At 38.1% G+C, this 13,466-nt stretch overlaps 2 protein-coding genes across 9 annotated transcripts in view; one reads left to right on the top strand and one right to left on the bottom strand.

Annotated features, from left to right (window-relative positions):
- LOC127487170 (uncharacterized) overlaps positions 1 to 13,466 on the top strand; it is a 399,814-nt gene that overhangs the window by 313,897 nt on the left and 72,451 nt on the right. The window lies entirely within an intron of this gene.
- Positions 1 to 13,466, bottom strand: part of LOC138843191 (phosphatidylinositol 3,4,5-trisphosphate 3-phosphatase TPTE2-like) — an 82,612-nt gene that overhangs the window by 49,186 nt on the left and 19,960 nt on the right. For all 5 annotated transcript variants that reach the window (XM_070048930.1, XM_070048927.1, XM_070048928.1 and 2 more), the window contains one exon: positions 8,356 to 8,409. In XM_070048930.1, the coding sequence (XP_069905031.1) occupies positions 8,356 to 8,409 (54 nt within the window). The remainder of the gene's footprint in view (positions 1 to 8,355; positions 8,410 to 13,466) is intronic.

Below are 13,466 nucleotides of genomic sequence, written 5' to 3'. Positions count from 1 at the left end.
GGCGCGCTGCGGCCGGCGCACCGCGCTGATCCGATGGCAGGAGCCAGGAGCCAGGTGCTTTTCCTGGTCTCCCATGGGGTGCAGGGCCCAAGCACCTGGGCCATCCTCCACTGCACTCCCTGGCCACAGCAGAGAGCTGGCCTGGAAGAGGGGCAACCGGGACAGAATCCGGCGCCCCGACCGGGACTAGAACCCGGTGTGCCGGCGCCGCTAGGCGGAGGATTAGCCTATTGAGCCGCGGCGCCGGCCATGATTCATTTTCGATTATCTTAGTATACAGAAGATCAGCTTAGTATACCTTAAGTAAGGATTTCAACAGTTTGTTCCCACACAGAAACATAAAGTGAAAAATAATAGATGATTTTTTTTTAAATGATGATGAAATCAGATCAGACCTATTGTCATGTTTAATCCCAGTGAGAGTCAAGTTGGGAATTGATAGTTTCTTTTTTTTTTTTTTAACAGAAGATCAGTTTAGTGTACATTAAGTAAAGATTTCAATCGTTTGCACCCCCATAGAAACACAAAGTGAAATATACTGTTTGAGTACTCGTTATAGCATTAAGCCTCAGTGTACAGCACATTAAGGACAGAGATCCTACATGAGGAGTAAGTGCACAGTGACTCCTGTTGTTGACTTTACAAATTGACACTCCTGTCTATGGCATCAGTAATCTCCCTATGCACCAGTCATGAGTTTCCAAGGCTATGGAAGCCCCTTGAGTTCTCCGACTCTTATCTTGTTTAGACAAGGTCATAGTCAAAGTGGAGGTTCTCTCCTCCCTTCAGAGAAAGGCACCTCCCTCTTTGAAGACCTGTTCTTAAGGGAAACAGAATTAACCATGCCAAGCAATAAACATAGAAATCGAGGGAACAAGATCAACGATGACATTATGATGCCTCCAAATAAACAAAACACCCCAAGCCAAGATTATGAAGATGATGAGATAGAAGAAATGCAAGATACAGATTTCAAAAAAATTTTTGATAAGAACATTTAGAAGTTTTCAAAAGCAAATCCTTGAACTACAGAAATCCTTATTGGACAGGATTGAAAATCTCTCTCGTGAAAATGAAATTTTAAGGAAGAATCAAAGTGAAATGCAGAAACTAGTAGAGCAGGAAAGTGTGATAGTGAAGAGAAACCAAAATGAAATGAAGAGCTCAATAGATCAAATGACAAACACATTAGAGAGCCTTACAAACAGAATGGGTGAAGCAGAAGAGAGAATATCGGACTTAGAAGACAGAGAACAGAAAAGGATACAGTCAAACCAAAGAAAAGAAGAGGAAATTAGAAATCTAAAAAATATTGTTGGGAATCTACAGGATACTATTAAAAAAAAACAACATTCGGGTCCTAGGAGTTCCTGAAGGCATGGAGAGAGAGAAAGGATTAGAAGGCCTTTTTAGTGAGATACTAGCAGAGAACTTTCCGGGTCTGGAGAAGGACAGAGACATCCTAATACAGGAAGCTCATAGAACCCCCAGTAAACATGACCAAAAGAGATCCTCACCATGACACGTTGTAATTAAACTCACCACAGTGAAACATAAAGAAAAGATCCTAAAATGTGCAAGAGAGAAACGTCAGATTACTCTCAGAGGATCTCCAATCAGACTCACAGCAGACTTCTCATCAGAAACACTACAGGCTAGGAGGGAATGGCGAGACATAGCCCAGGTACTAAGAGAGAAAAATTGCCAGCCCAGAATATTATATCCTGCTAAGCTCTCATTTGTGGATGAAGGTGATAGCAAACAGAAATTGAAAGACTTTGAGGCCACTTGTCTGGCCCTGCAAAAGATACTTAAAGATGTGCTACACTCAGAAACACAGAAACACGGCCATCAATATGAAAGAAGGGAAAGGAAGAAAAACCACCAGTAAAAGAGCATGGGAAGCTCAAAGCATACACTAGAAAATATCTCTGGGAAAATGGCAGGGCAAAGTCACTGTGTATCAATAGTCACATTAAACGTGAATGGCCTGAACTGTCCAGTTAAAAGACACAGACTGGCTGACTGGCTTAAGGAACAACACCCAACTATCTGTTGCCTACAAGAAACACATCTCTCTAACAAAGATGCATGCAGACTGAAAGTGAAAGGTTGGAAAAAGATATGCCATGCCAACAAAAACCAAAAAGAAGCAGGTGTAGCCATATTAATATCAGACAAAATAAACTTTAATACAAAAACTGTTAAGAGAGACAAAGAGGGGCACTATATAATGATTAAGGGTTCAATTCAACAGGAAGATGTAACTATTATAAATGTATATGCACCTAATTACAGGGCACCAGTCTATTTAAAAGATATGTTAAGGGACTTAAAGGGAGACTTAGATTCCAATACAATAGTACTGGGGTACTTCAATACTCCACTCTCAGAAATAGATAGATCATCTGGACAGAAGATCAACAAGGAAACAGCAGATTTAATCAACACTATTGCCCAAATGAATCTAACAGATATCAACAGAACTTTCAATCCTACATCTAAAGGCTTTACATTCTTCTCAGCAGTGCATGGAACCTTCTCTAGGATTGATCACATACTAGGCCATAAAGCAAGTCTCAGCAAATTCAAAAGAATTAGAATCATACCATGCAGTTTCTCAGACCACAGTGGAATGAAGCTGGAAATTAGCAACTCAGGAAACCTCAGAAAGTATGCAAACACATGGAGACTGAACAACATGCTCCTGAATGAACACTGGATCATTCAAGAAATCAAAAGAGAAGTCAGAAATTTTCCGGAAGTAAATGGATAACAACACAACATATCAAAACTTATGGGATACGGCAAAAGCAGTATTGAGAGGCAAGTTTATAGTAATAGGGGCCTATATCAAGAAATTGGAAAGGCACCAAATAAATGAGCTTTCAGTGCATCTCAAGATCTAGAAAAACTTCAGCAAACCAGACCCAAATCTAGTAGTAGAAGAGAAATAATTAAAATCAGAGAAGAAATTAACAGGATTGAATCCAAAAAAAAAAAAAAATTACAAAAAATCAGCCAAGCGAACAGCTGGTTTTTTGAAAAAATAAACAAAATTGACACCCCATTGGCCCAACTTACTAAAAAAAAAGAAGAGAAAAGACTCAAATCAATAAAATCAGAGATGAAAAAGGAAACATGACAACAGACACCACAGAAATAAAAAGAATCATCAGAAATTACTACAAGGACTTGTATGCCAGCAAGCAAGAAAATCTATCAGAAATGGATAGATTCCTGGACACATGCAATCTACCTAAATTGAACCAGGAAGACATAGAAAACCTAAATAGACCCATAACTGAAACAGAAATTGAAACAGTAATAAAGGCCCTCCCAACAAAGAAAAGCCCAGGACCAGATGGATTCACTGCGGAATTCTACCAGACATTTAAAGAAGAACTGATTCCATTTCTTCTCAAACTATTCAGAACAATCGAAAAAGAGGGAATCCTCCCAAATTCTTTCTATGAAGCCAGCATCACCTTAATCCCTAAGCCAGAGAAAGATGCAGCACTGAAAGAAAATTATAGACCAATATCCCTGATGAACATAGACGCAAAAATCCTCAATAAAATTCTCGCCAATAGAATACAACAACACATCAGGAAATTCATCCACCCAGACCAAGTGGAATTTATTCCTGGTATGCAGGGATGGTTCAACATTCGCAAATCAATCAATGTGATTCACCACATTAACAGACTGCAGAAGAAAAACCATATGATTATCTCAATAGATGCAGAGAAAGCATTCAATAAAATTCAACACCCTTTCATGATGAAAACTCTAAGCAAATTGGGTATAGAAGGCACATTCCTCACTATAATCAAAGCAATTTATGAAAAGCCCACAGCCAGCATCCTATTGAATGGGGAAAAGTTGGAAGCATTTCCACTGAGATCTGGCACCAGACAGGGATGCCCACTCTCACCACTTCTATTTAACATAGTTCTGGAAGTTTTAGCCAGAGCCATCAGACAAGAAAAAGAAATTAAAGGAATACAAATTGAGAAGGAAGAAGTCAAACTATCCCTCTTTACAGACGATATGATTCTTTACTTAGGGGATCCAAAGAACTCTACTAAGAGACTATTGGAACTCATAGAGGAGTTTGGCAAAGTGACAGGATATAAAATCAATGCACAAAAATCAACAGCCTTTGTATACACAAGCAATGCCATGGCTGAGAAAGAACTGCTAAGATCAATCCCATTCACAATAGCTACAAAAACAATCAAATACCTTGGAATAAACTTAACCAAGGATGTTAAAGATCTCTACGATGAAAATTACAAAATCTTAAAGAAAGAAATAGAAGAGGATACCAAAAAATGGAAAAATCTTCCATGCTCATGGATTGGAAGAATCAACATCATCAAAATGTCCATTCTCCCAAAAGCAATTTATAGATTCAATGCAATCCCAATCAAGATACCAAAGACATTCTTCTCAGATCTAGAAAAAATGATGCTGAAATTCATATGGAGGCACAATAGACCTCGAATAGCTAAAGCAATCTTGTACAACAAAAACAAAGCTGGAGGCATCACAATACCAGATTTCAGGACATACTACAGGGCAGTTGTAATCAAAACAGCATGGTACTGGTACAGAAACAGATGGATAGACCAATGGAACAGAATTGAAACACTAGAAATCAACCCAAACATCTACAGCCAATTTATATTTAATCAAGGACCTAAAACCAATTCCTGGAGCAAGGACAGTCTATTCAATAAATGGTGCTGGGAAAACTGGATTTCCACGTGCAGAATCATGAAGCAAGAACCCTACCTTACACCTTACACAAAAATCCACTCAATGTGGATTAAAGACCTAAATCTACGACCTGACACCATCAAGTTATTAGAGAACATTGGAGAAACTCTTCAAGATATTGGCACAGGCAAAGAATTTCTGGAAAAGACCCGGGAGGCACAGGCAAAGCCAAAATCAACTATTGGGATTGCATCAAATTGAGAAGTTTCTGTACTGCAAAAGAAACAGTCAGGAGAGTGAAGAGACAACCGACAGAATGGGAAAAAATATTTGCAAACTATGCAACAGATAAAGGGTTAATAACCAGAATCTACAAAGACATCAAGAAACTCCACAAAAACAAAACCAACAACCCAATTAAGAAATGGGCCAAAGACCTCAATAGACATTTTTCAAAAGAGGAAATCCAAATGGCCAACAGGCACATGAAAAAATGTTCAAGGTCACTAGCAATCAGGGAAATGCAAATCAAAACCACAATGAGATTCCACCTCACCCCGGTTAGAATGACTCACATATAGAAATCTACCAACAACAGATGCTGGCGAGGATGTGGGGAAAAAGGGACACTAACCCACTGTTGGTGGGAATGCAAACTGGTCAAGCCACTATGGAAGTCAGTCTGGAGATTCCTCAGAAACCTGAAGATAACCCTACCGTTCGACCCAGCCATCCCACTCCTTGGAATTTACCCAAAGCAATTTAAATTTGCAAACAAAAAGCGGTCTGCACCCTAATGTTTATAGCAGCACAATTCACAATAGCCAAGACCTGGAACCAACCTAAATGCCCATCAAAGGTAGACTGGATAAAGAAATTATGGGATATGTACTCTTTAGAATACTATACCGCAGTAAGAAACAACGAAATCCAGTCATTTGCAACAAAATGGAGGAATCTAGAACACATCATGCTGAGTGAAATAAGCCAGTCCCAAAGGGACAAATACCATATGTTCTCCCTGATCGGTGACAACTTACTGGACACCAAAAAGGAAACCTGTTGAAGTGAAATGGACACTATGAGAAACGGTGACTTGATCAGCATAGCCCTGACTGTTAATGAACAACTTAATACATTATCCCTCTTAGTAGTTTTTTTGTCTACTCTACTTAATATGACTGGTTTAATTCTGTAATTAATACACAGTTATTCTTAAGTGTTGAAATTTAACTGAAATGTGATCCCTGTTAAACATAAGAGTGGGGATAAGAGAGGGAAGAGATGTACAATTTGAGACATGCTCAGGCTGACTTGCCCCAAATGGTAGAGTTAGAAGCATACCAGGGGATTCCAATTCAATCCCATCAAGGTGGCATGTGCCAATGCCATCTCACTAGTCCAAGTGATCAATTTTCAGTTCACAATTGATCATAATGAAAGGACTAAGAGTCAAAAGGAGCACATAAACAAGTCTAGTACCTGCTAATACTAACCGATAGAATAAATAAAGGGGAGAGTGATCCAACGTGGGAAGTGAGATACTCAGCAGACTCATAGAATGGCAGATGTCCTAAACAGCACTCTGGCCTCAGAATCAGCCCTAAAGGCATTCGGATCTGGCTGAAAAGCCCATGAGAGTATTTCAGGCATGGAAAGCCAAGACACTCTGGCAAAAAAAAAAAAATACTAAACAAAAGATCTCTGTGAGTGAGATCCCAGTGGAAAGAACAGGTCTTCAAAGAAGGAGGTATCTTTCTCTGAAGGGAGGGGAGAACCTCTACTTTGACTATGACCTTGTCTAAACAAGATAAGAGTCGGAGAACTCAAGGGGCTTCCATAGCCTTGGAAACTCATGACTGGAGCATGGGGAGATTACTGAGGCCATAAACAAGAGTGTCAATTTGTAAAGTCAACAACAGGAGTCACTGTGCACTTACTCCTCATGTAGGATCTCTGTCCTTAGCGTGCTGTACATTGAGACTTAATGCTATAACTAGTACTCAAACAGTATATTTCACTTTGTGTTTCTATGGGGGTGCAAACTGTTGAAAGCTTTACTTAATGTATGCTAAACTGATCTTCTGTAAAAAAAAAAAAGAAGAAGAAGAAGAAGAAGAAGAAGAAGAAGAAGAAGAAGAAATTATCAATTCCCAACTTGACTCTCACTGGGATTAAACATGACAATAGGTCTGATCTGATTTCATCATCATTTAAAAAATCATCTATTATTTTTCACTTTATGTTTCTGTGTGGGAGCAAACTGTTGAAATCTTTACTTAATGTATGCTAAACTGATCTTCTGTAGATAAAGAGAATCGAAAATGAATCTTGATGTGAATGGAATGGGAGAGGGAGTGGGAGAGGGGAGGGTTGTGGGTGGGAGGGATGTTATGTGGGGGAAGCCATTGTTATCCATAAGCTGTACTTTGGAAATTTATATTCATTAAATAAAAGTTAAAAAATAAAGTTAAAATCAGAGGGTGTGGTATTATGGCACAGTGAAGTTAAGCTGCTGCTTGTGACACCCACATGCCATATTGGAGCACAGTTGAGTCCAAGCTGCTTGACTTCTAATCCAGCTTCCTGCTAATATGCCTAGGAAAGCAATGGAAGATGGCCAAAATTTTTGGGCTCCTGCCACCTATGTAGGAGAGAAGGGTTTCCTGGTTTTTCACTTCAACCTAGCCCAGACCAGGCTTTTGTGGACATTTGGGGAGTGAACATGGATGGAAGATTTTCTTTCTCTCTCAAGCTCTTTAAAATGAATAAATCATTTTTAAAGTTACAATTATCAAGAATAAGTTTTAATATTCTATTGCAAGTAGGGTTATTACTGTTATTGGTAATATACCATATATTTCAAGATAGTTAGAAGAGAGAACTTTAAATGTTTCAACACAAAGAAATAACGCTTATGGTAATGAATGTTATTTACTCTGATGTGCTCATTATATGGAATACATGTATTGCAATATCACATTGTACTCCATGAATCCATGCTGTGGGCCTGAGTCAAAATCATAATGAGTTTCAGAATGGGTTTGGAGCATCAGTCCCATATGGTGGCAGACTTTCCTACAGGATTGGCTGTTACTAAGAATGACAAATATACAGACTGGAAGAATCATCCCACTCACAACTCTCCTCTCATCCAGTTTAAACTAAAAAGAAAACAGAAAATTCACTACATTTTTGAAAATGAGAACATTTAAATGATACAAAAGGTTTCATCAGTTGTCAAGGATACTCCCAAGAGTAGACTTATAAATTTCAACCTTGTTTTCTTTTTCATAGTCTTACTTGTGTGTGTGTGTGTGTGTGTGTGTGTATTAAAAGAAATACCTTTGTGTATGAACATACATAGGGTACTCGTGATAGTTTTTGAGAAAATGGAATTAAAATTAGCTGCAAATTTTGGGAATGCATTCACAGTTTGTTAATAATATTCATATTCCAAAAACTTTTTAAAGATATCTCTGTGCATGAATTTCAACATAAGCTTTTATTTGAATTCCATTTTCATGAGTTCTTAGAAGTTCTGCCCTATATTTAGTTATGCATATATATGGGTTTGGTGTATATGTATACACACAAATACATCTATAACTTTTAAAATTTATAACTCACATGGTACTGGGTGCTTCCTCATAATTTTCATATGTCAATTCTTCTGTATTTGGTCTAAAGAATTAAAAAGTAAATAGTGAGATACCATGGGGTAAGATATCTTACCTTTTTGTGTCAACTAATTACATTCATTCTAAAAACTGATGTGATATATAGATATAGATATCACTATTTTTCAATCTGGCTTTTTAAAAAATTAGAAATGAAGCTCTTTGTGGTGGAAATGAATATATTAGGCTTGTGAAAGTTGTAATATATGCAGATTTAAGTACCTATTATCTTAACACCAGCTTGTAAGAGTCTTTGGAAAGGACATTTATTACAAACTCAAACTACATTTTATAGATCCACATACCATTTACTATGTCCAGAGTCCTCATTCTTATGTCCCTCTTTATTTTCACCTCTCATGGTCGTCTTCCTTGCCTATGAAACACTTCACTTGAAAGCAATGATGACATTGTTGCTGAGTTGACAGAAGCAGCAAATACATAACTTAAAAAAATAACCATGAAGGAGAAACCAGAAGAATTCCCATGACCGCTTATAATTAAAATATTTGGAGGAAGCACCTGGCTCCTGGATTCGGATCGGTGCAGCGTGCTGGCCATAACAGCCATTTGTGGGGTGAACCAATGGAAGGAAGACCTTTCTCTGTCTCTCTGTCTCTCTCTCTCTCTCACTCTCTCACTGTCTAACTCTGCCTGTCAAAAAAAAGTTAAGTAAAGGGGAATATTTTGCTAAGAGAGTACTGAGTTTTAGTACTTGGTATAGAGCTTCCAACCAATGTATTCCATCAAGGAAGATAGCAACAGCTGACCTGTCAGCAGCATTGCAGAGAGGGAGTCTGCTCAGCTGACAAGGTTGTGTTTTCCAAAACTGATGCTTAATTGTAGATGTTATCCTAATTTGTGACATGGAACTAACTCACACATCAGTCTTTGATCAAACAAAAGTACAGATTCTATAAAAACACAATCTGGCTTTTGAATTTGTTAAATCACGTGCTTTGCCACAGGAAATGGAGGCTCTTACAAGGGTTGGATCAGAATTAAAACCCCAAACCCACCCTCTGTTAACCAAGCAGGGATGGTCTGCATTACTTTACTCAACAAGAAGGAAGCAACTGTAATGAGGAGAGATTGCCTCGCCTTACTAACAATTAGCTAGTACCATCATCTAAGGAAAATGAAGCCATGTTGCATCCATGTGTTTCCATCTGCAGAAACCTCACAGGACAGTACAAATTCCTGGCACTTTTACACTCATTGAAGCAGCAAATTCCTCCTTGCCTTTAAGGGCTATGGTTGTGGCATGAACCTTGGCTAACAGGCTGTGAAAATCCAGTTTGCTGTAGCAGAGCTTTCTAACAGACATTTTAAAAAAATCGAATAACCATGTGAAATAATTCTGGCTTAAAAATAGAACATAAATTACAGAGTGGAAGGTGAAGGACAAAAAAGCCTTTTACCTTTAATTTTCCTGGAGAATTGCATAAAGATTTTTGTATAATAGTTTTGCCCTGATTACTGAAGTGGCACGTAAAACTAGAATGAATATTTTGTTTTGAAAAGGTGCTCAAGCTCTGATATTTTTGGTTTTCATAGCTGTGAAGTATTTATCATTTGCATGACTAATAGCACAGGAAAAACCTATTCATAAGCTTTACAATCAAGTGTAGAAGAGCTTTCAACTAACTGGAGTGTTTTTTTTTTTTTAAACAGGCAGAGTGGATAGTGAGAGAGAGAGAGACAGAGAGAAAGGTCTTCCTTTTTTTGCCGTTGGTTTACTCTTCAATGGCACAGGAGGCAGGTGCTTCTCCTGGTCTCCCATGTGGGTGCAGAGCCCAAGTACTTGGGCCATCCTCCACTGCCCTCCCAGGCCATAGCAGAGGGCTGGCCTGGAAGAGGGGCAACCAGGACAGAATCCAGCACCCCAACCGGGACTAGAACCCGGTGTGCTGGTGCTGCAGGTGGAGGATTAGCCTATTGAGCCATGGCACTGGCCCTTACTGGAGTTTTTAAAGCTGACAAAAGATTATCTTGAGCTGGGCCGCTGGAGATAAATTTAGCCTTCAGAACTGCTATATCACTGATCCTGAGATCTATGTACCACCCCAAATTTGCTTAGTTTCACAGTCTTGTGCAAGTAACCTTTTGTCTTATGTGTGTAGCTGAGAGAAGAGTGTATGCTGTGTGTCCATGTATTTATGGTTCCTAAGAATTTGGCACAAGTTGGAAATAATTGCCTACACTGAGAATCTATACTGCAGAATATGCTGTATCAAAGACTTTTTCTTTTAAATTAGTTGAGTGTCTTTTATACATTATTGAAATTATTGGTAGCCCACCCCCTGAAGTGCTTAATAACTGGCATTAAGGTTATAGGATGGGAAAAAAGCTGGGTAGGATTTTCATAGATAAGGAAACTGAAGAAATTAAAGCCAGGCCATGGCTATCAAGAATGTTTCCATTGTGAATATTTCCAAGCTTTGGTATAATTTTTATAATCCTCATTTATGAAGCTCCTTGTGTAAAAGACAGAAAGTTTTGACCAACTTTATTGAAAATATATTTGACTATATAAAAATTGATTTGACTCAAATGCAGGGAAATCAGATTCAAGAAGTATAGTTTACGGAAATAGGAAACATTCATTAGTGAATTGGTGGGGTTTTGAAGCTTCTAACTTCCCAGAATGTTCTGGTTTCTGAGAATTCTATAATTAATAGAAATTTATGACAACTAAGATTGCATTTTGGAAGCAACTATGAAAATTTTGCAGTTTTAATTTTGGATTGCTATGCAGATGTTATAAATAGGTTAAAAATGTGAAAGACTTGGCAAAATGTAAGCTGGAAAAGATTATCTTACATTTATGGTTTTAGTTAAAAATGTTTCTATCAGATACTAAGGTGGGCTTTTACTGGACAGATGTTAATAATAACTGATTTGGCTACCTGATCAATGTTCCCATATAGCCCTACACATTTTGTGACAAGATAACAAAATTTCCAAAACCTGGAGATGGGTCCACCTGTGCTCTTATTATTGGTATTCATTTGGTATGAACAAAACTCAGTTTGAGAGAATTTGTCTGTTGAGATGTTAATACAAAGCTTAACAATGGGAAGACTGTATTTGTTGGCATAAGAAATACTGGTGTCAACAGAGGAAAATTGGTGACCTTGGGTCATTATTCTATGCCCTGATCAGACTAGCAGCTAGATAGGTGAGTTTGAATTTCTTTCTTTTTCTTTTCTTTTTTCTTTCTTTCTTTCTTTTTTTTTTTTTTTTTTTGACAGGCAGAGTTAGTGAGAGATAAAGGTCTTCCTTCCATTGGTTCACCCCCCAAATGGCCACTACGGCAGGCGTGCTGCACCAATCTGAAGCAGGAGCTGGGTGCTTCCTCCTGGTCTCCCATGAGAGTGCAGGGCCCAAGCACTTGGGCCATCCTCCACTGCCTTCCCGGGTCACAGCAGAAAGCTGGACTGGAAGAGGAGCAACCGGGACAGAATCCGGCACCCCAACCGGGACGAGAACCCGGGGTACCGGCGCTGCAGGCAGAGGATTAGCCTAGTGAGTCGCAGCGCCGGCCTGAATTTCTAACATGCCTAAAAATATTATGGTTTGATCCAAAGACCCTCTTTTTCTTTAACTATCGTGATAAGGTTTTGTTTTGGTTTTTATTTTTATACAAGAGCAGCATTTATTTTAAGTTGTTTTATTTTAATATTACAACTTTTGTTTTTTTCAGCTGTGATGCCAATGGTAACTCTGCCTTTCATTTTGTTGAACTTACAAGAAAACCAGCTGGCATCTGATCGAAAGTATTATGTAAAATCTTTTCTTAAACTATCAGAGGGTGCTTCGATCATTTTTCTCCTTTGGTTTGTAGAGTTAGGACTGAAGTTTCACCTCTGATCACTATAGTTGCCATCACTTTTCTGTATTTAAAACTACTGATATTTGCTTTCCTATATGAGGAAATGTTACCTAAGGATGTCTGGCATTTTCTTTCAGGGTTTTCCAGTTTGAGTGTTCTCAGTGTTCCTATGAAGATAATTGTTTTGTGTGCTGATGTTGAGTTTTTGTTTGTCTTTTTTTTCCAGTGTTTTTTTTTTTTTCTCAGTAGTTTTGTGTTAGCACTGATTAAGCTTAATTGTCTCCATAGCCAATGAAATGTTAAAGACTATGGGGGGAGTCTTTTTTTTTTTTTAACATGTCATTGTGCATCTGTTAAATCTTGATCAGGGTTTCAAGAATGACTGCAGTGGGTTTTGGAAACAAACTTAACATTATTGATTTGGGGTTTCCCAGAGATATAGTTCACAGTTAATTGTTGAACTCTAATACAACTGACCATTTAAAATTTAACAATGGCTTATTTTTTTAAACAGTGTCAGCTGTTAAATCTTGACATTTCAATTGAAACATGAATTGTAGTTATAACTCAATACAAATTCAACAGTTGTATTTGGAGTTAAACTATTTTAATAAATAAATTCATTTAATGAAACTGAAAAGAAAAGATTTACTTGAAAAACAGAGGGACAAAGAGTGGGAGAGAGAGAGCAAGAGCAAGAGCAAGAGAAGGACAGAGAGAAATATAGCTATCCTTTACTGGCTTCAACAAGGGCTGCACCAGGGCAATGTCAGGAGGCAGAAACTCCATCTCAATTCCCCATGTGGGTGACAGGGTCTAATGTTGAGTCATCATCCACATCCTTTCAAGATGCATTAACAGGAAGTTAGATTGGACAGGCAACAACCAAGACTGGGACCAGCACTGCAATCTGTGATGCCACAGCTGCAAGTAGTATCAACCTTCCATGTGTGCCACTCTATACACCTTTTGATGATTACTCATGGATAAACCTGTACACATACACACACAACATATATACACACAGATGTATGTAATCTGATATAAATGCAACCCTAAAAGACAAAGGATTAAAGTAATATTTAGTTCTCTCTGGATATACTACTCTTTTAATAGTCCTGATATAGTCATTATTGTCACATGAAGCCTCATTTTTAATTTTCAATAGTACCTACCACATTCAAATCAGTGATATGCACATGTGTATTTGTATATCAATCAGTTCA

This window comes from Oryctolagus cuniculus, chromosome 9 (genome assembly GCF_964237555.1).
Source record: "Oryctolagus cuniculus chromosome 9, mOryCun1.1, whole genome shotgun sequence".
Classification (NCBI taxonomy): domain Eukaryota; kingdom Metazoa; phylum Chordata; class Mammalia; order Lagomorpha; family Leporidae; genus Oryctolagus; species Oryctolagus cuniculus.
The sequence above is the reverse complement of the archived record's forward strand: the minus strand, read 5'-3'. Positions and strand labels throughout refer to the sequence as shown.